The 19,787-nt window shown below is 41.9% G+C and overlaps 2 protein-coding genes across 2 annotated transcripts in view; both read right to left on the minus strand.

Moving 5' to 3' along the window:
* pgm1 (phosphoglucomutase 1) overlaps positions 1 to 19,787 on the minus strand; it is a 139,556-nt gene that overhangs the window by 44,086 nt on the left and 75,683 nt on the right. The gene's annotated exons all lie outside the window — the stretch shown is intronic.
* alg6 (ALG6 alpha-1,3-glucosyltransferase) overlaps positions 1 to 19,787 on the minus strand; it is a 28,356-nt gene that overhangs the window by 3,719 nt on the left and 4,850 nt on the right. Inside the window, exons 8-13 of the mRNA XM_061034349.1 lie at positions 17,464 to 17,599; positions 11,711 to 11,796; positions 9,928 to 10,012; positions 9,315 to 9,385; positions 8,068 to 8,136; positions 2,150 to 2,342 (exon numbers count right to left, since the gene is read on the minus strand). Of these exons, the coding sequence (XP_060890332.1) occupies positions 2,150 to 2,342; positions 8,068 to 8,136; positions 9,315 to 9,385; positions 9,928 to 10,012; positions 11,711 to 11,796; positions 17,464 to 17,599 (640 nt within the window). The remainder of the gene's footprint in view (positions 1 to 2,149; positions 2,343 to 8,067; positions 8,137 to 9,314; positions 9,386 to 9,927; positions 10,013 to 11,710; positions 11,797 to 17,463; positions 17,600 to 19,787) is intronic.

Genomic DNA, 19,787 nt, shown 5'->3' on the forward strand with positions numbered 1-19,787 from the left:
ACCGTCAAAAGTTGGGAATGTGACCAAAATAAGGGATCCGTACCGTCCTACTTTTTTGGTACCCTTCTGTTGGGGGGTCAAGGGTACCGATCCGACCCAAAGGGGCCCTCGTTTACTGTGTCCCTGTTCTTCTTCAACGTTTAACTTAATTAATAGCGGGCTACACTGTGTTGGGCTGCTATGATGTCACACTATTACATAGCTGACGCGGCTAAAAAAAAAGTCCTTGCTTGTGATCTGTCTTTACAGGAAATATGTAATTATATGGAATCAAAATGCACTCTGCAATGGGGCGCTGGTGGCGCAGTGGTTAGTGCGCGTGCCCCATGTGTGGAAGCTGTGGTCTTCCAAGCAGGTGGCCCAGGTTCAAATCCGACCTGTGGCTTCTTTCCTGCATGTCATTCCACACTCCTCTCTCCCCCATTTCTGACTCTATCCACAGTCCTGTCTCTCATATAAAAGGCACAAAAAGCCAACTAAAAAAAAAAAATGCACTCTGCAAGCCTGTGACTCTAATCTTAAAGCTGTGTTTGTTTTTATGTATTGATTCTACTGATGAGGCATCTGAAAGTGTGTAGCATTTGAAATCCAAGACAAAACAAAAGTGTATTGTGTTGTATTGTTTGTAGAATCAGAAGGTTTGAAGTTTTTGTTCCTTTTTTTTGTGAACAACTTTTTATTGAGTTGGCAGCGTGTATAAATACACAAATGCATTCTCAAAATAGTTCAACAAAAAAGTTAAGAAAAGAAGAGTGTCAAACGAATAAACGTGGACTGCTCTTTTATCATACTATACCTGGGCAAAATCCCGGACAATCTCATGTCACACGATAAATATTACTATAAGTCCTTCTGGTTGCTACTAAGAAAGCCATCACACGGAAGTGGCTGCAGGTAAACCCGCCATTAAAGGATGATTGGATAGCAATAGTCATCGAAATACACTGCATGCAGAGACCGACCTTCTCTTTAAGTTTAAAATGTGACCAATATACTGTATGAAGGTCTGGAAGAAATGGACTATATACTAAATGGAATGTAACCCATCTTAACTAAAAAACAAACTAAATGAAGCCTGGTTTTAATCAGATGTCTGAGACCATTATTCCCTTTCAGATACGGATTCCATTTACCTGAGCTTGTGTAATAATTAGACCAAAGTACCAATCATCTTCTAGTGTGTGAAAAATATGCATATTATTGGTTAAGAATTATAGGCTATTCTGCTAACCAGCATATCAACAGGAGTGCTTCTCAAAACCAAAGCCTGGCATTGTGTACATATTGTTGTTTCACTAGGGTGTGATTCCATAACCGTGTCCAACCGATTCGCCGCCATCATTACGTCTTTGTACATTCAAATTGATTCTGCAACGGCCAAATATTGGGGTCCAAGCCTGTGATTTCACATTGCGTTAAGGCGTTGCGGAAGCTCAGTGTGTATAGAAACACACACTCAGCTGGCCTTGTAGATCCTGTCTCCCCGCTGCAACGCCTCTGTTAGCATCCCTGATGGCAGGAGAGAGGTGGGACCACTTTGTCTGCCTCTGTGACGTTCATAATGAAGGCCAAACACCACAGGGGCAAACATATTGCGCCTTCAAAGGGCAATCTGAATAGGGCTATTGAAGGGATTTACGGGCTGTGTCAAGTATTGCAGACACACTGCTTTTGTTTGCAGTCGTCACGTAATCATAAAGCAAAAATCAGATTTTCTTTGCTCTCTTAAACAGGCCCAGCTGATGACACACATAATAATCCCTTGGCCGAACAGTTAAACTTTCTGCTGAGGCTACTGTTTCCACGCCGACGCAAGGAATTGGTTTGTGGTACATTCGTTTACGTACATCTCCTAGGCCCTTTGTGCAGTTATCGAGGCGTTTCATAATCTAGCTGTACAAGAACAACTCAAGTTGTGTCACAGCCTTTGACCTCCAAATGGCAAGATCAATGCTTCATATTGTAACGATACAACGTCACAGCCCCATTCGCAAATTCAGAATGGTCTGGAACCTTCCAGTTCATATAATCAATTTCTCAAAAGGTCCCTATGATCCAACCTAGAAGCTGAGACAGGCTGGGTGGAAAATGTTTGAACCATCTGCCAGAGGAAATTAAACACAGGCTTGAAGTTCCTGCCCTCACTAACCTTCCATCTTACAATACCAGCCAGGTCCAGTCTGGGTAGGAAGAACAGCAGCTTGTGGTAGGCTCCCAGTCTCAGTTCTTCCTCTGAACAGTGCTCCAGTGCAGACAGTAGATAGATGCTGAAGAAGAGGAAGGCCAGTGATGTCACCGCATAGGGCAGCAGCAGGCAGTCCTTTAGTAACAGAGGCAGCATGCTGTGCAGAGGGATAAGGACGAGAACAGGGGTTAATTTACAGCTCGTATAGAAGTAGTGGATAAAACCTCTTGGATGTTTGTGAATTCAGTTTAGAAGCCTTGAGTTTGAGATTAGCATTAAAGTCATTGGCATTTTGTTCTTTTGGGAGCAGTTGTGACTATAACTGGTTGACAGGTCAGATATGCATCATCACGCCTCTTCCCTAGTTGACACAACACTGTGGTAATACCTTGTTTATCAAAAGGTGGCCAATCCCTGGATTAAGGCTAATATATATCTACAAAAATATTAGAGAATGACGCTCGCTAGGACCCTGTTCCTCTCTTCGCAGCTCCGCATCTCCAGCTCACGCCTCTGTCGATCTCGATCAAGGTTCACGCAGTTCCACCATACCGGTGAGAATCTCACAAAAGGCTTCACCGTGACCCAAAAACACAATCCCTCACCGAATGTTTAGTAATCTCCGCTCACTGCCCTGGGTACAGTCAGTGGATAACAGATCTGCCACCCCGGTAAAACTGGCCCTGTTCAACGCAAGATCACTGTCAAATAAGACTTTCATCCTCAACGACTTCTTCACCTCCCAAGGATTAGACTTCCTGCTGGTAACAGAAACCTGGATGAACTCTGATGAGGTTAGTCCACTCACTGAACTGTCTCCTCCCGACTGCGCCTTCTTTAACATGCCAAGACCCTCCGGACGGGGCGGGGGTCTTGCAGTCGTTTTTTGGAAACACCTTTAACTGCACCTGCCTACCGCTGGGTCGTTTCTCCAGCTTTGAAGTACAGGTTCTTAAAGTATCGGACGGCACACCCTTTGTTAATTATCTTGATATATCGCCTTCCTAAACCTGATAACAACTTTATTCCTCAATTTGCAGACCTCTTGTCTAAGATAATGTCGAAATATGACAGCGTGCTGATTCTTGGTGATTTTAATATCCACGTGTGCTGTCCTTCCAAACCACTGGTTGGTGAATTTCTTAATTTAATTGAATCTTTTAATTTCACACAGCATGTAACTGGTCCCACCCATAAACTTGGGCACACACTTGATTTAGTTTTGACAACTGGTTGTAAGCTCCAGATTTCCTATGATATCTTAAAGGACCAGCTGTTAAGGTACCAGCAAGCAGTTAAGGCAGCAAGAGCAAAACATTTCTCTGACTTTATTTCAAAGAACTACCATAACCCTAAGGTCCTCTTTAGTACCATAAATTCTCTCATCTGTCCGTCTACCAGAATCACCCAAGGTGTGCCGTTAAGTAAATGTGACGACTTCTTGAAGTTCTTCACTGGTAAAGTTAGAAGCATTCGAAACAGCATTCAAGTACCAACGATGGATGTTTCTGTCTCTCTTATTCGCTCTGCCCAGTTGAACTGGTTTGAGCCCATCTCCCTAGCCTCACTTAAAGAATCTGTTTTTAAAATGAAATCTGCCCGCATGACATAGTTCCTACTCGTCTTGTTAAGGAGGCCTTTGACTCCATTAGGCCAAGTATTCTCTCTCTCTCTCTCTCTCTCTAATTATATTGTTAGTATTCTGTGTGCATGTGTGTAGGCAAACATTTATGTGTGAGTTTTGCCTTCTGTATTGCTCTCTTGTTTCATGTACAGCATGTGCTTAATAAATAAATGTGATTGATTGATACATTCTAAGTATAATATGATTTAGGACAATAGCATCATGCAGCTTTGGAGAAAACTTGAAAGTAGCCAGATAACGGGGCGGTCGTCTCTCAGCAGGAAGGTCGGTGATGTATTTGAACCCCAGCTCCTGCAGCCACATGTCCAATGTGTCCCTTTGCAAGACACTTAACCCCAAGTTGCTCCTGCTGCTACGTCGGCTGCGTATGATTGTGTACGAATGGGATATGGTACTTCTGATGGTCACTTTACATAGCGGCATCTGCCATCAGTGTGTGAATGGGCTTCAATGTTTAGGCGTGACATGCGGTGTAAAAGCGCTTTGAGTATTGAGAAGGCTAGAAAGTAAGTCCATCTACCATCCATTTAACATTTAGCATAAGAAACTAATGAGGAAAATATTTCCTGGGGTAATAATTCAAGTGGGAAGTAGACTCAGTTTTCTGTCTTGAATCATAACTTTCTTTGCAACCAGAAGAATTTCCCCCTGCAGGTTTTAGGAGCTTTTACAACGACAGCGTTTCATTTGCAGTCCATGCTTTACGGTTTATATTTCAGGCAATTTGTCTGATGTGTTTATTTGTAAAAAAAATAATTTAATTTAATTTAATAACCCCAAACAAGTCTACATACAATGTCTCTAAACAGAGTGAGCGAGAACTGCAAACGGATGAAGCCCTTTACGTGCAAAGTCTAGCTATGGTGCACTTGTTCGACGGAAAATATACAAAGCATGATGACGAGGGTGATATTTTTAAATGTATATCCAACATTACATCATTAAGTTCAGTATCATGTTTGTTGAGAAAAGGGCAACAGTAAACCACATAGCTTCTTATCCAACAGGCCTGCACACGCAGACCATCCCAGAGGGAGAGTTTGCTCTGACATTCATGCCAAGCTTATCTTAGTTTAGCTGAGGGGGCATGGACAAGAACAACAGTTGACTCATAGTAAGTCGCACATCACCCTGGCTTGTAAAAACCTGTGCACTGACAACAAAACCCTCATTCTCGTTTTTATTCTGACAGAAAAGCTCCATTCAGCAGATAAATGGTGAACAATTTGAAATACATACTTCGTCTGTTAAAAAATACTGACTGCATTCTGTCCTCTTGAAATTGCAATGGTTGAGCATCCATTAGGCCAATTATGCAAACAAAAGATGTATTTTTTTTTTTTTCAAATGGCAGCCTAGAGGATGTAGATAATGTTAGAGTTCATGATAGACTGTACTGAGAGTCAGCTACAGAATGACCTCCTGTCCCTACACAACGCACACTTAGACAGCAGGCACGCAGACTATGCCATGTAATCCCCAGATATCCTTATACTAAACCACACGCACAACAATTAGTGCTGCCGGAAGAATTTAACAACAGCTGGTGAAAGTTAGACAGCGCATTTGCAAGCACTACTTGTCTTTTCCATTCATGGTCCTCAGCTCAACCCGTGTCATAGACTCATTTAGCTTCAGGGATGGTTATTAAGCGTTTCTTGTTCTGGAACAAGCTCACTGAATGGGAGGAAAAGACAAGGGTTTACATGGCAAAAAATTATGGATTCAAACTATTGATATTGGAGTCATGCCAATTTTACAACCAGGACAGGCACCAGGTGTGTTTCTTTCTTAAAGCAACACTTCAGCCACAAGACATTGGTAGAATTAATGGTACATGACACAATGCACCGTAACAGCAGCAAAAATCTATAAAGTAAGCTAAGTGTCTCTAAAATGTCTGTCTGTGTAGCTTTCATTGTCTAAGCTGGCTAGCATAGGGATATACCTGTATGAAATTCTCTATGGCTAATCCCTGGCTACCCCCAAAAAGTTGTCCGTCAACCCCAGAGGTCAGGGGATTGCCAATGAGTCCCAACACTGGGATATACCAGTCAAAGTAAGGCAAAACTTCCAAAATCCCTTTTTCTAATTACATGGAACAGGTCTTCTGTCTCATGTGGGCTCCAAATTAACAATTTGTAGAATTTTATCCCACACTAAATTTGTTAAAAGCCTGATAAGTTACTTCTTGACTAGTTTCACTCTACCTACTGTGCGTACAGAGAACAGTTCTTTACTATGGTGGTAACTGTCTAAATCATCAAGTCAACACCGTGTGAGTATGTATGGGCAGTAAGAGCTGGCACAGAGGGAGGTGGCTCAGGGATACCGGAGGACATTGTCCAGCCCTTCTGAGGTGTCACAGGACTAATTGGTCAAAATACCGGTGGTGGAAGGTTCCCACTTGACAAGACTGGAGATGTCCTGGCTCTTGCTGCATATATCAGACTACATGGTTGAGTTGTTGGGGCCAATAGGGGCCATGTGGTAGGGTAGATAGTATCGGCGTTGTTACTACCTGGCTAATATGAATCTACAAAGCCTGGGGTCTGTTGATTGTGGCAATGCTGTTTTGGTTGCGGTGACAACTTAAGGGCCAGGTTACATCATTTATCCAATTCAATTCAATTCAAAAAACTTGATTTGTCCCCGGGGGGCAATTCAAATCCGTATTGGACCATAATTGGGACAAGGGGTTTCTTCACTGAGCCCTTTTTCCTTTTCTTAGTGCACATGTATCTTGTGTTTATTTAAAAGAAAAGCCAGTCTATATTTGTTTGATAAAAAATTATATCTGTAAACACAGAAAAAAAAAGCAGCTCAGCTTTTTTTTGTTGCAGTCTCAAAAAGCATTTCTGGCTGATTTAGACACGATTTTTGAGTCGTACGACTCATTTTGAAGTCGGGCGACTTTCAGCCCAATCGCACATCATCAGTCATGCAGTGTACACTGAGGTGTGTCTACTGCTTACCATCCAGGCAGCTGCTCCCGATCAGTCGGATGAATTTCTGACATGTTTGGTCATACGATCGCACAGTGTGAGCGGAACCACAAGCCGACTGCCCGACTCCAGGACTTTCCCCACCCGTGATTATCGCTGCACAAACTGACAGGCAGCGTCTGAAATCACCGTGGCAACAGCAGGCATGTCTTTTCAATCTGTCTTCCCTCTCGCATCATAAAAGAAACTATGGCAGAAATATCTGCGGAACCTCCAGGTGACAGGGAATATATGATTTAGCTGCTATAGCTTGTGTTTATTATTGGTGATGCAGATTGTGTGCACACATGATTTGAGTGAGTGAGTGAGAGAGAGTGAGTGAGTGAGTGAGTGAGTGAGTGAGTGAGTGAGAGAGAGAGAGAGAGAGAGAGAGAGAGAGAGAGGGAGCATGTTTTTGACGGTGTGTGTGTAGCCCAGTTGAGCCGTGCCTATGAGACATCTGAAATCCCCCGTCTGTGGGAGTTTTCTTTTGAAAATTATGAATGCACCGTCCCGATTTAACTTGTACAGTGTGAGCTCTCAGGTCATGTCCGACAATCGGGTCATGCAGCGTGAGCACATAAATCATGAGCTTTGGTCGTGCGTCGTAAACGATTCAGTCGTACAGTGTGAGTCGACATTCCACCAGGACTGTTCTACAACCGTACAGTGTACGCCAGGCTTAAGTATGAAAGAAAACCCTTCATTTCCAATGAACTGATTGAGTACTTTTGCTTTACTTATATATTAAAAAATATCTTGTGCAACCCATTACATATTGTTAACACTCTTACTTTTTTATATAGATCAAAAATGGAGCTTAAATCTGATAGGTGGATGTCTTTAACATCTGGAATGAGCCTAGCTAGCTCTCACAGTTTCCAGTTGTAATGCTAAGCTAACAAGCTGTTAGTATGTACTTCACAGATTGCGTCATGAGAGTCGTATTATCCTCTCATTAGCTCTGGGTTAAAAAACAAACATGTTTCTCTGCAAAGAATTCCAACTTTTCTTTAAAAAGAAAAGAAATAGGGCGAGAAATGACCTCACATGCAGTTTCAATGCTAAGCTAACCAGCTGCAAACAATCGTTTTAATATTTAGACAGATGTGCAAGTTGTACTTTTTTTTTGCTTAGTTTCCTCTGGTCAATAATATAATCCGCACATTTATCCAAAATCATTTCCAACTCTGTTTTGTAAAGAAACAGAGGCCACCTATGACCTTTGTTTAGTTACTGATCCAAGGTCTTACCTGAAAGTCGAGGCCAGCAGGAGCCAAATCACCATCAAGGGGAGGTCGTTCAGCAGGAGGAGGGCAGGCCTAGAACATATCAGACTCACTGTTAAACACAAACTACAATTAGTACCATTAAATATAATTTCACTGTTTAACAGGGAGTGAGGACATGTTGGGTGGGGTAATTATGTCATGTGTTTATTGTAATTGAAAAGGACAACCACATGAATCCATTATTAACACTCCCTCACAAGACAGTCAAGTGTTTGTTGTACCAAATGTTTTTTTTTTTATAATTGCGAGTAAAAGTCCAACTTTTACTGGGAATTGAGTTTACAATTTTGAAGATTTGGACCTTTGATCATTTGCCAAGAAGTCCACGTGTAGAAATCACGATGTTATAGTGCATAAACATGTGTGTGTGTGTGTGTGTGTGTGTGTGTGTGTGTGTGTGTGTGTGTGTGTGCGTGTGTGTGCAGTGAAAGCCTGTTGTTCATTGAACCTGGTTTCCTGCGTCATCGCTAGCCGGTGCTAGTCGTACACTGTGCTCCGAGGTGGGCACTTTCCGCCGCTCCCTGAGCCCATAATTACAGCCAGTGCTCTTTGGCGATCCTGTTACAGCCCAATAATTGATCCTGCGCAAACAACGCCCCGAGCTGCCGCCTGCCATTCTTTCCTAATCCCTGGACATGCATTACTGATTGATTCAGGGGGACAGGTGGGAGATAGAACTCAATAGTTAATAAAGCAACAATCTACCCTAATCTAGATTAATAGATGAGCCCAGATCTAGGAACCAAATCCCTCGCTGTCAAATCTATGGTCGACTTCTCTCTCAGCCATCACAGCTTTAAACATATGGACGTTAATGGTAATGACTCTGACATGCATGCATTTGTAGAAATACTTTTTTTTCCACCCTGTTAAATATGACCAGCAAGACACACACTGGGTTTAAATCTTGTCAGTAGAAAGCTCTTTTTTTCTGCTTGTGCAGCTGAGAATATGATGTCAGGGGTGCAAGCAAATTCTCAGTAAGCAAAATGGTACTTGGATAGATTTCTCCTTTTTAACTTGGTGAGAAGAGTAGGAGAATGGTGTTACTTTTACAGAGTGCACACGTTCTTCTAAACTCACTCTGCTGTACATAAATCAAGGTTTAAGTCAATCTTTACCATTGGATATTTCAGATATGTATTGTGCTGCTGTTACATTTGATCAATCATCCAGTGGGACATTACTGGAATTAAATCTGTACTCACAAGGCAACCAAGAGGATGGACTTCTCATGGACTTGATAGGAGAAGAGGAAAAAGGCCAGAGATGAATTGACCTGAAAAGTGACATTGAGATTAGAACTCTGCTGCTCGCATCATCTCCGGAACGCCCTCCGTCAATCACATCACCACCTGTCCTACAGCAGCGTCATTGGCTGCCGGTTAAATATCGCATCGACTTCAAAGATTCTGCTCCTCACCTTTAAGGCCATCCATAACCTCGCTCCGCTTTACCTTTGCACCTTTTTTACCGTTACCAATTTGTAGTTTTTTTTATCTCTGCTTTGTCAGGTGACCTTGAGTGTTTTGAAAGGCGTCTTTAGATAAAGTGTATTATGATAAATAAGTAAACATGTTTCTGAATGATAATGCTGAACAGCATGCTCTGGAATGAATACATTGAGGGAAATAAATTATCTATAAACACAATATTACATATATTCTATATTTGATTGATTTGGTATTTCAGACAAAACATTGGAATGCAAAATGTTCTTAACTGTGTCAAGTTTTTAAATGACTGATATTTGATACCAAAAACGGATTGGTGAATAAACAGGCTTCATCTCTCTAAGGGGAGGAATATCTGCTCACTTACCAAGGCCAGTTTAAACTGCCAGAAGGTTGGCTTTGTCAGAAGTCTGACACAGGACGGTAGGACTGCAAGGAGTGTGCAGGCAGCACTGAAAAAAAAAAAAAAATACTTACGAGTCAGATCATCACACATCTGCGCTGTAAAAACACATACAGTACATGCACAAAGAAAATCCACCGTGGGAGAGTAGAGTCACTGCAGCGAGGAGAACTCATTTTGAGTGTTAAATCAATTTGGTAGGCGATGTGAATGATTGCATTTGCACATAATTCCAGGAATGACACCGCTTCATGTGAACACTGAGGAGCAGTCCGCAAAGTTTGACAGGACAATGAAAAAAATACAGAAACAACAAAGCAGGATTCAGCTGTTGGCACTGATTTGATGATCTGATTTGAATGTGAAATGCTGAGGATCAATAACATAAAACCATCTGCCTGTGGATGTTCCCATGCTATGTAGGAACTTAAACAAAAACAACCCCCCCCCCCCCCTTTCTTAGGGTGAGCAGGCATTATTTTAACCCTTCAATTGTCACCTGCTCGGGGGTGGAGGCCCCCGGAAGAGAGAAACTATTTGTCAGTGTGAATGTGCTGAGAGGTCAGGCAGCGATTTAGTTCAGGGTGTGAGGGCAGAAATATGTCTGTAGTTCCACACAAAGACATCGATCAAGAGAATAACCAGTAAATAAATATGTCTTGATAAAATGTGTGTGTGGGGGGGGGGAGAGAGAGAGAGAGGGGGGGTTGTAACGCATGTGTCGGGCAGGGTTTCATGGTCAGGATAACTTCTCACAGCTGATTCATTAAACGCAAACAGTACACCCACACCAGCACGTTTAGCAATCCACCCACTGCGCCAAAAAACACAAGTGCCTTTTTCATTTGTCCAAATGCACTACGGTCAAAGAAGTCCCAGTTGATCCCCGGACTTAACAGACTAGCAGAAACGTGTCCATGCTGCAAACACAGGACTCCTAAATTTAGCATGCCGGGTTATTTAAGCAGTGTCCACCATGACACAGCCGGTGAATCGACTGGTTGTGGGGTTTCTGGTCATTGGAACTGATCAATGAACTTCCAGGGATGCTCCAAAGAGAAGTGGGCAGATAGTTAGTCCTTGGCCCACTGCTCAATTTTTACTGTGTCCTCGTTTGACTCTTTGTTTCTTTAAGCTGCTTTATTGGATGGGATGAAATCAGAATCAATGATTGTAATATTTTAGGGGTAATACTTTATATTTTGTAACACTGGGTGGATATTTGGATTGTAAACACACAGGGGTTTATTTATTTATTTTAGATGGAAAACAAACCGAGGATATGTTTGTTTATTAGTTGTAAATAATTGTGAGCATTTGTGGAATAATATACTAAAAGAAGAAATGTGACAAAGAAGTAGGGATATATACGTTTTACTTCTTCCCACTCCTTTTCGGAAACTTTTTTTTTATCTGATTTTAATTTTTGGTTCGAAATAAAGTATCTCATTTATTATCAATAAATAATTTGGTTAAGAAAATGAATTGCCAAATCTTCTAATATTGGATCTTCAGTGTCTTCGCAGGGATTTTTCAAGTAAAACCTCAAATCGTCAAATCAAACTTGTACCTTTAAGACAAATTCAATTTGATTCAACGTACTTCTCAGAGGAGCAGAAAAGTGGTTGACTAAATCAAAGAAGAGGAAAGAAAAACACAGAACGATAAAACAGAAAGAGAGAGAGAGAGGGGGGGGATGAAAGATAAGGAGTAAATAGTGAAAGCTTGTTAGAGAGAGAGGGATTACCTGAGGCAGATCTGAGTGTCACTGGACAAAATGGATCTGATCTTTATCAGGATGTTCAAGCTGCACCATGTGTTGGCCACCTTATCCTGTTTACACACACACACACACACACAGCACTTGAATAATGAGATATTTAGGCCACATGAAAGCAGAAGCACAGTTTAGAAACCAACAAATAAAAAGAAAGACGCTCTTATTTCTGGTTCAAAGTGACAGTAAATTGCTATAGGTCATTACTTCCTCACTGAAAGTGAAATACAAATTCCCTGCCGCATTCCACCGGGACATTTTGTACGTCGGTAACCCTCCGACATAAATTCACTTTCTGCCGTCAGAAAAAGCATGAGGCGCATTCGTAAACTTGGGGACACAAGGTCATGTGTGAAACCAGAGGAGTTTCTGCATCACCAGCAGTTAGAGACCAACCACAGAGCTCTGCTGGGAATGTCAGGTCAACATGTTTCAGAATTCTCCATAGAATCAGATTTGAATGGCAATTTAAGCAATAAACACATTTATTTACAAACTATTTAGCTCAAATAAAGTACTGACATATAAACAATGTTTATCATTTTGAAGCTTTTTTTCGCAATTTACTGATTCACTCCTTTTACTTGGAGAATAAAAAATTAAAAAATACAGAAATTCACAATTTCCCAAAGTCTAAGAAATACATTTAAATCACTTGATTTGTCTCGCTAAGGGTGAAAACAGTGGCAGAGAAATGTGGCATTTTTGCAATTTCCATATCCTCTTAATAATAATAATTTCTTTACTTCCTCTCAGCTGTTTGACTGCATCATGTGAATATTGGTCTTGTGAATATCCTGTGAAAAAACAACAACAACAACAACAGGTCTTTGAGCTTTGTGAATGACGTGGAAGAAATGTTAGGACCTTAATACTGGCTTTAAAGTGCTTGTGGTTTATCAGAGCTGAGGAGGGCGTTGCTGTGAGATTCAGATGATTTAAGTGCTTAAGCAGTTGTGCAGGGATCAGATGATACAGAGGCTCGACCGTGCACTGTGATATCACAAGCCACAGACAGAGAGGGCCTAAATCAGCGTTATTATTACGCTGTGAATGGATTCAGTGTGTGGCCCTGTCTAGAAAGACTATTTCTGTCCTCCTCCTCCTCTCTCTCTCTCTCTCTCTCTCTCTCTCTCTCGTCTCTGGTCTACAGCTGCTCTCTGCACAGCTGTGTGGATCTTAATGGCAGTCAAGTCAGCACTCACTTGACCGGCCACTGTTGTGGCGTCTCAGCCCGTTTCTGCCTCTCTTTCCTCTCTGCTTCGAATAACTGCTGCGGGAATGTTCCTGAAGGCAACACATGAATTCAAGGGAGGTATGGGGAGGGGGAGGGGGGGGTGCACTTCTTCACCTAAAGGCTAGCATGGAATTTCACAGGGAGAAGCATTTGGTGCCATTTTTGTGAGCAGGCAGCAACGTGAGACGCCAGAATGCAGCTCGGTGGGTAAACTTACAACTGCTCCCGCCCAGAGGCTGCCACGACCACCAGAACACCCGCCATCCTCCTCTCCCCCCCCCCACCCCTACCCCTGGACCCCCTTCTCACCCCTGTCCCCTTGTCCAAAGCTTCTGCTTACGTGCACAATTTCACAATTAGTTCAGGACGAGTTGCCCCCCCCCCCCGGCAGCCTCTCGTGCTGTCGTCACAGGGGAGTATAGTGTCTCTCACACCCTGTGTATTATGTTTGCATCATTCAGGATGAACAACTACTGCCGCAGCGCGTGCTGCCATCTGCTCCCCCTGGTAGAATTTTCAATTACTTCTCACATCCGTGACACCTTGTGCCGGGTGCCACCTCGGGTGGGGGGGGGTACAGGGTTTCAGACATGGGAGCTGCAAAGCTTTCCCTTGGAGCTGTCAGTCACAGAAACACACACAGTTACTCTACCTCTGACAGCTTTCAACACCTAGAACTGAAGACTTTGAAGTACTCTCTCACTTTAAACGAGCGCTTTATTTTGAAATGAATATCATATTCCTGTCTCTATTGCTCTCGTGTGTAACGTCTGACTGACCGCAGCTTCATATGTGTGTATTACAGCCCGACCGATATTAAGCCGATAATGCACCGATATCAATAGATTTATTCATCAGTAAAATAGCATTTCATTTGAGTGTCGTTGTATTACACGAGCAGTTCTTTTTCTGTCTGTCACCAGCAGAGGGCGCTATATGGATTACAACAAGCATTATCACCCTCCAGACTGTCGAGCAGTGACGCACATACATGACCTGTTATTTTCTAGTTGAGAGAACAGCTATTCTACGTTATACTGTACATCTTTCCACAAGTGTTTGATAACTGCATTATGAGTATATCGATCTATCTCTACAGATCGAACATAGATCTAAGAAATATATTGGCCAATATATCAGTATCTGATTTTTTTCTCTCCCCAATATCGATATCGGCCCCAAAAATCCCACATCGGTTGGAGCCTAGGTGTGTATGTGTGCGATGAAACTGTCCACACAGTGAACCCGGTTTTCAGTCCACCTTTTTTTATTTTACTTTCTTCTATTAAGTTGATACCTTTTCAACTTTAGAGCAATATGAGAGAAAAATAACAACATCATTTTGTCTTAGCACTGCTTCAGCTCTGTAACTGTTCACCCTTTATCTTCAGCCCTGCTGCATTATTCTCATTATTCAGAGTATTTGCTTTATTTCGTTTTTGCAGCTTCCCCCGTTAATCAAGAATCCCTGACCATGTTTAACCGCAACCTGAACCCTAGAGTCCAGCAGGTGCGTGTGAGAGACAGATATTCCTCACTGTTAACCATAAATATTGGAGTATTGGTAATGTAATGTTGTAATTGATCATGTATGAACTGTAAACAAGGGGGCAACTTCTAGCAATAAACTCAGTGAGTGGCTCTTTTGTGGCATTTGCCTTTTTTTACATTATATTTTTTCATATTTTAAAATGTGTTCTTGGTCTTTTCCCCCTCCCCTGAATGCCGTATGTTCCTTAGCTGTATCTGAAATACTAAGAGACAAGCTTCCTTCATTTTTATCCACATTTTATCCAGACAAAAAGGTCCTGTTTGGAGGAGTCCGACACTTTCTAAAGTCATTGATTTTAATTTAACAAACTTTGGGTACCGACCCTTTTATTGCTTCATTCATTTGCACAAAATAATTCTGAAAATTCTTCTTTTTTTCCTACTTCCGTTCTTATTTTCTAGCATAAACTTTAGAAATGCCAGCCTTTGGAGGCAAATAAAGACCTCCATAGAAAGCCTACATGAGACACTCAGACAGAGAGCTTGTCAGACCCCTACACAAAGACATGGGAGGAAGAAGGAGCGGCTGAAATCTTAATAAAAGGGTTCAGGCGAGAGCATTAAAGGAAGAGTGCAATCATTAGGATGCAAAACAAAGGGAATATTTGTCATCTTTTATCACAGTATTTTTTTATTTAGCAGCTTTATTGATCTCTTTGTGTATCGCTTTGCTGTATTTTGACTTCTTCAAAAGGTTAATGTCTTTCCAACAAGCTTCCCCAACATTGCTAACATACTCATGTGCTTTCCGTAGCAGGCAGCAGTTGTTGCATGTGCTCTGATACGCCTGTAAGCGTAGCGTCGGCCCGACTCATCAGTCCATACGGGCAGAACACGGCTGTGCTATGAAGTGCTGAAAACAGCCAGGTCATAAATTAGTTGGATTTATCTCTATCCTGTTACTGTACACACCAAACACCGACTGGAACTGATCTCCTGACCTTTCACCATTTTATTCTGATCCTGCAGGGGATCCGTGTGCAGTGGGAGGAAGAGGCCACACGGCTTGTTTATGAATAACAAAAAAAAAAGCATCCGCCACAACCACGAGCTCCAAATCATATTATTTAAACCCATCAATGGCTTCTGAGAAACCTCTAACTTCCTAAAAGATAGTGAACATTCATTTCTGCAGGCAAGAAACTAAAAATAGGCAAAAACAAAAATACCAAACCAAGAAACAAAATAAAGTCATCCCTAAGAAAGCTAAAAATATCACTCTCGCTTTAACAGGATTAAAACCTTAAAGAGTTCCCTCGCTGTGTCGTTCCTCTCAACAACATCATGTGCCAACAGAAGTTATATTTATTTTTAAAAAAAAAGGTGAATTAAGGATATCTCTTTGTGAACGTTTAATGCCGAACATTACTCCACATGCAGATAATAATATGAGCAAATTAAAGATAAACTACTCAATGTAAAGATACGACACAGTGGTGTGAAATTTCAGTTGTTCTGATGCCAATAATGGATAAAAACTTCTGGTGCGAACCTGAGGAAGCTACAGGCCAAACACGTAAAGTTATAGTAAAGTTATTTTCAGTGTGCCACAGAACGTTTTTAGGCTGTCGGCCATTTATATAATGGATAACTACTTGTTTATTCTTCTGAAGAAGAGTGGCCTACACTGAAATAACATAAATCACATCTGGACTACCTAGTATACTGTCTTTGAGCTGCAAAGAAATGACAAACCAATTTCAGGTCAATAATAATAAACCAATAAAAAACCTCTTTTCTGCCACTCACTTCTCCATTAGCCCCTTTTTTTTCTCTCTTTCCTTTTTCAATCATATGAACAACTGTTAAACTAAACCATCTTCTCTTTTGTCTGTATCATGTTACATCTGTAAATGATACATTTCTTTGAACGTGAAAACAATGAAAAAAAATCAGTCGATGAATAAACACACACACACTGCGCGCTGCTAGCAAAAGGTGCTACATCAACCAAAGTCATCAGCTAGTGTCGACGGTCAAACATGTTTCGGCTGTTTATTTATTTATCTTAAATTAAAGGATGTAACCAGTGAAATGTAACCATTTCATGTTTAGTCAAGTCAGTGTTTCTCAAATGTTCTTTAGCAGTAACAGAAGTCAAGAGGGGATGAATGAACTGAGCAGCAGTAAGCTATCGTTACTTTAGCTTGTTGCTGCTAGGTGCTTAGCTTCTTTAAAGGTTGGGAACCATCAATGTGTGGGAAGCATATCCCAAACCCGATAAATGACCAAAGTTAAACTTATTGTAAACTTAAGGAAAGAGAGGAAACGCACCTATTCTTAAAGACGTAGCAGTAAGGAAAAGATAAAGAAAAGTCAGATAGACAGAAGAAAAAAAAACAAACATGCAAAACTCAGCGTCTTTTCTCTCAATCTAATCATTTTTCGATAACCCCTAACTCTTACTCTATACTCTATATTTAGATTGCAGACATCCTGAGGATGTCTACGCCTGAAGAGCAGCCACAGACTCACATCCGGCAGATCACAACAGTATCGCTGTTCCTTTACATGAGAAACATACATTTTTATCATGTAAGACATCAAAATAATCCCGGAGGCTTATTGAATCAAAATGCCAAACATTTTCAATTTCACTGCGTATGGTGTTTGTAATTTCAGGACATTTGATTACTATAATTAAAGTCACAGCCATACATACATTTCTGTGAAGTTGCAGAGGAGAATTAACATCTGCAGCACCTCGAGGGTTTCTGTGAAATATGTCGTTTCTGCAGGCCATAGCGGACGAACAGCGTGTTTGTCAGGAGATATTATCTTAATGATATATTGGGAGCTGCTATTCTTAGACCCCTGCGTGACAAAGACTACAAATGTTTTCTTGATCAGACTGCAGCTCCGAGGCAACATGAAGCTTATCGGTGCGGCTGCACTTTTCCGGCTAAATCGTCTCTCGAGACACACTCTACTGTACCTCGTAGAGACCGCGAGCCACGGGAAAGATCCTCCTGACCACCTGCGAGGCCTGGCCGGGGTCGGACAGGAAGGGCAGCCAGCAGAGGGCAAAGGTCACCAACACCGACGAAGCGATTCTCGCCAGCGTGAGGAACCTACATGAGCGGGGGTCACACACACACACACAAGAGGAAAAGAGAGTCACCTCAGAGAGCAGGAGGAACACATTTAGTGTCCTGCATTAAGTATCCACCCTCACTGGACTTCCACATTTTACAGTTTGACATCTTTGAATTCAAACAGACTTTTTTTGTGGGGATTTTTTTTTTTTTTTTACCGTTTTATAAAAATAAGCTTCAGTTTGTCTCCTTTTACTCCTCAAACAATTAGTGCATACTGTCTTGCATGTCCTAAATTTGGGGTTTGACCCTCGTCTTGAGGAATGCAGTGAAAGCCCATGCATCAGCTGAAAGTCTTCGGTGTAGGTCAGCCTATCTTGTCAGCTGTAACTGTGAAGCTGCTGGTTAAGTTGCACGCACAGCATAGCTGGGGAGTTTGGGCATGGCGAGAGTGTCATCTGGACATATCCCCCCCCCTCCTGCCTCCCCCCTCCAACCCCCCACTTATAATCCAGCTCCCCATTTGCTACTAAATGCCCTTGGTACATTGTTACTAGATAAACAGACACTGGACCCACCAGTAACAGCATCCAATCTGATTACCTCAGTCATTCTGCGGCTCTCCTGAGGACACGGCTCGCTTATACACTGACGTTACATAGATCTCCTCTGAGCGCACAGCTGACACTTTCACCGCAGAGTGACAAAATAAATGACACGGCCAAAACAAGACGCGGCCAATTTCTTCGGGACTTCACAGAAGTTCACGGATATAAAAAAATAAATTAATCCTCTCCGTTTTGCCTTCACATGCTTTATTGCGAGATCATCTAATTTCCAGAAAGTACACTGGGAGGTTTCCACAGTCTTTTTTTTTTTTTAATATTTAAGATTTACTGATCCCGCATGGGGAAATTCTGTTTTTACACTCTGTGAGTCATGCAACACACACACACATGTACAAACAGAATATGGACATGCACTAATGGAGAGATGTCAGAGTGACGAAGACGCCCCCGGCAGGCGCTCCTGAGCTGGCGGTGGGGAAGGGGTTTGGTACCTCGGCAGCTCTCAGGAAGCGATCTGGCACCTCTCCAGCTACCAGACCAACTTCCATATTTGGTCCACGCCGGGACTTGAACCGGCGACCCTCCGCTTCCCAACCCAAGTCCCTACAGACTGAGCTACTGCCGCCCCAAACTGAGCTAAGATGTAGTAAATATGAAAATTCACTAAATCACATTTGAACTGTCTTCTTTCGTTCCCGACATCCGTCACATTGTGGCAAGACTTTACAGCTTGGGCGGCAGGATGGCCTGGCGGTTTCATCACACGCCCAACGTACAGAGGCTATAATCCTTCGCCACAGCGGCTTGGGGTTCAAATCCAACCTCGGCCCTTCGTTGCATGTCATACCCCTTCTCATCCTCCCAACATTTCCTGTCTCTCTTCCTATAAATGCAAAAACCCTAACCCAAAAAATAACTTAAGAATATTTATTTTACAGCTGCACATCGGTATTGGCTGACACTGGCCCTGTTGAAGGACATCGCCCCATCGTCAAATGTCATGGGTGCATGATGTCAGTGTCCGATGCGTATCTGTTGTGTCACATCAATTTAATGCTGGCAAGCTAGTATACCTCCGAGGTTTCTCATTGGACAGGAGAAGTCACCTGTTGGACACACTCTGATGGGTTTACATGTTGGGTCTTACAGCATCTCTGACACGCAGTGTGTAAGAGGAGGGAGTTCTAACAACAATTAAAAAACATCAAACGGCAACGCTCATTTGAAAAAGAGACACGAATAAATACAATGAAGTAATGAAAAAAACATAGGAATCATCTATCTGATAAATTGTTATTAAATCATCTGCATTACTGTGTCAGCGCTGATTTTCAAAATCAGTGCATCCCTAATTAAACATCCAGTTTCTGCCACTCTGAAATTTATTGCAGAATACAGGATCAAAAATAAAAAGGACAACTTCATTACTTCATTCAATTTCCCAAAATCTAAAGAAACAATTCTTTGTTAATGGGTTACAAAAAGATTTTGTTTGAGAATGATTTGGCGGAAAGACTTAGAATGTGAATTAAGCGAGGAGGACTGGTCAAAAATCCTATCAAATACGGGGAGGTATATAAAGGAGGCTAGGGGGAAATTTACTCAATATAAAATAATACATAGGTTTTATTTTACTCCTTCTAAACTCCATAGGA

Source organism: Labrus mixtus, chromosome 3 (genome assembly GCF_963584025.1).
Source record: "Labrus mixtus chromosome 3, fLabMix1.1, whole genome shotgun sequence".
In the NCBI taxonomy this organism is placed as follows: Eukaryota; Metazoa; Chordata; class Actinopteri; order Labriformes; family Labridae; genus Labrus; species Labrus mixtus.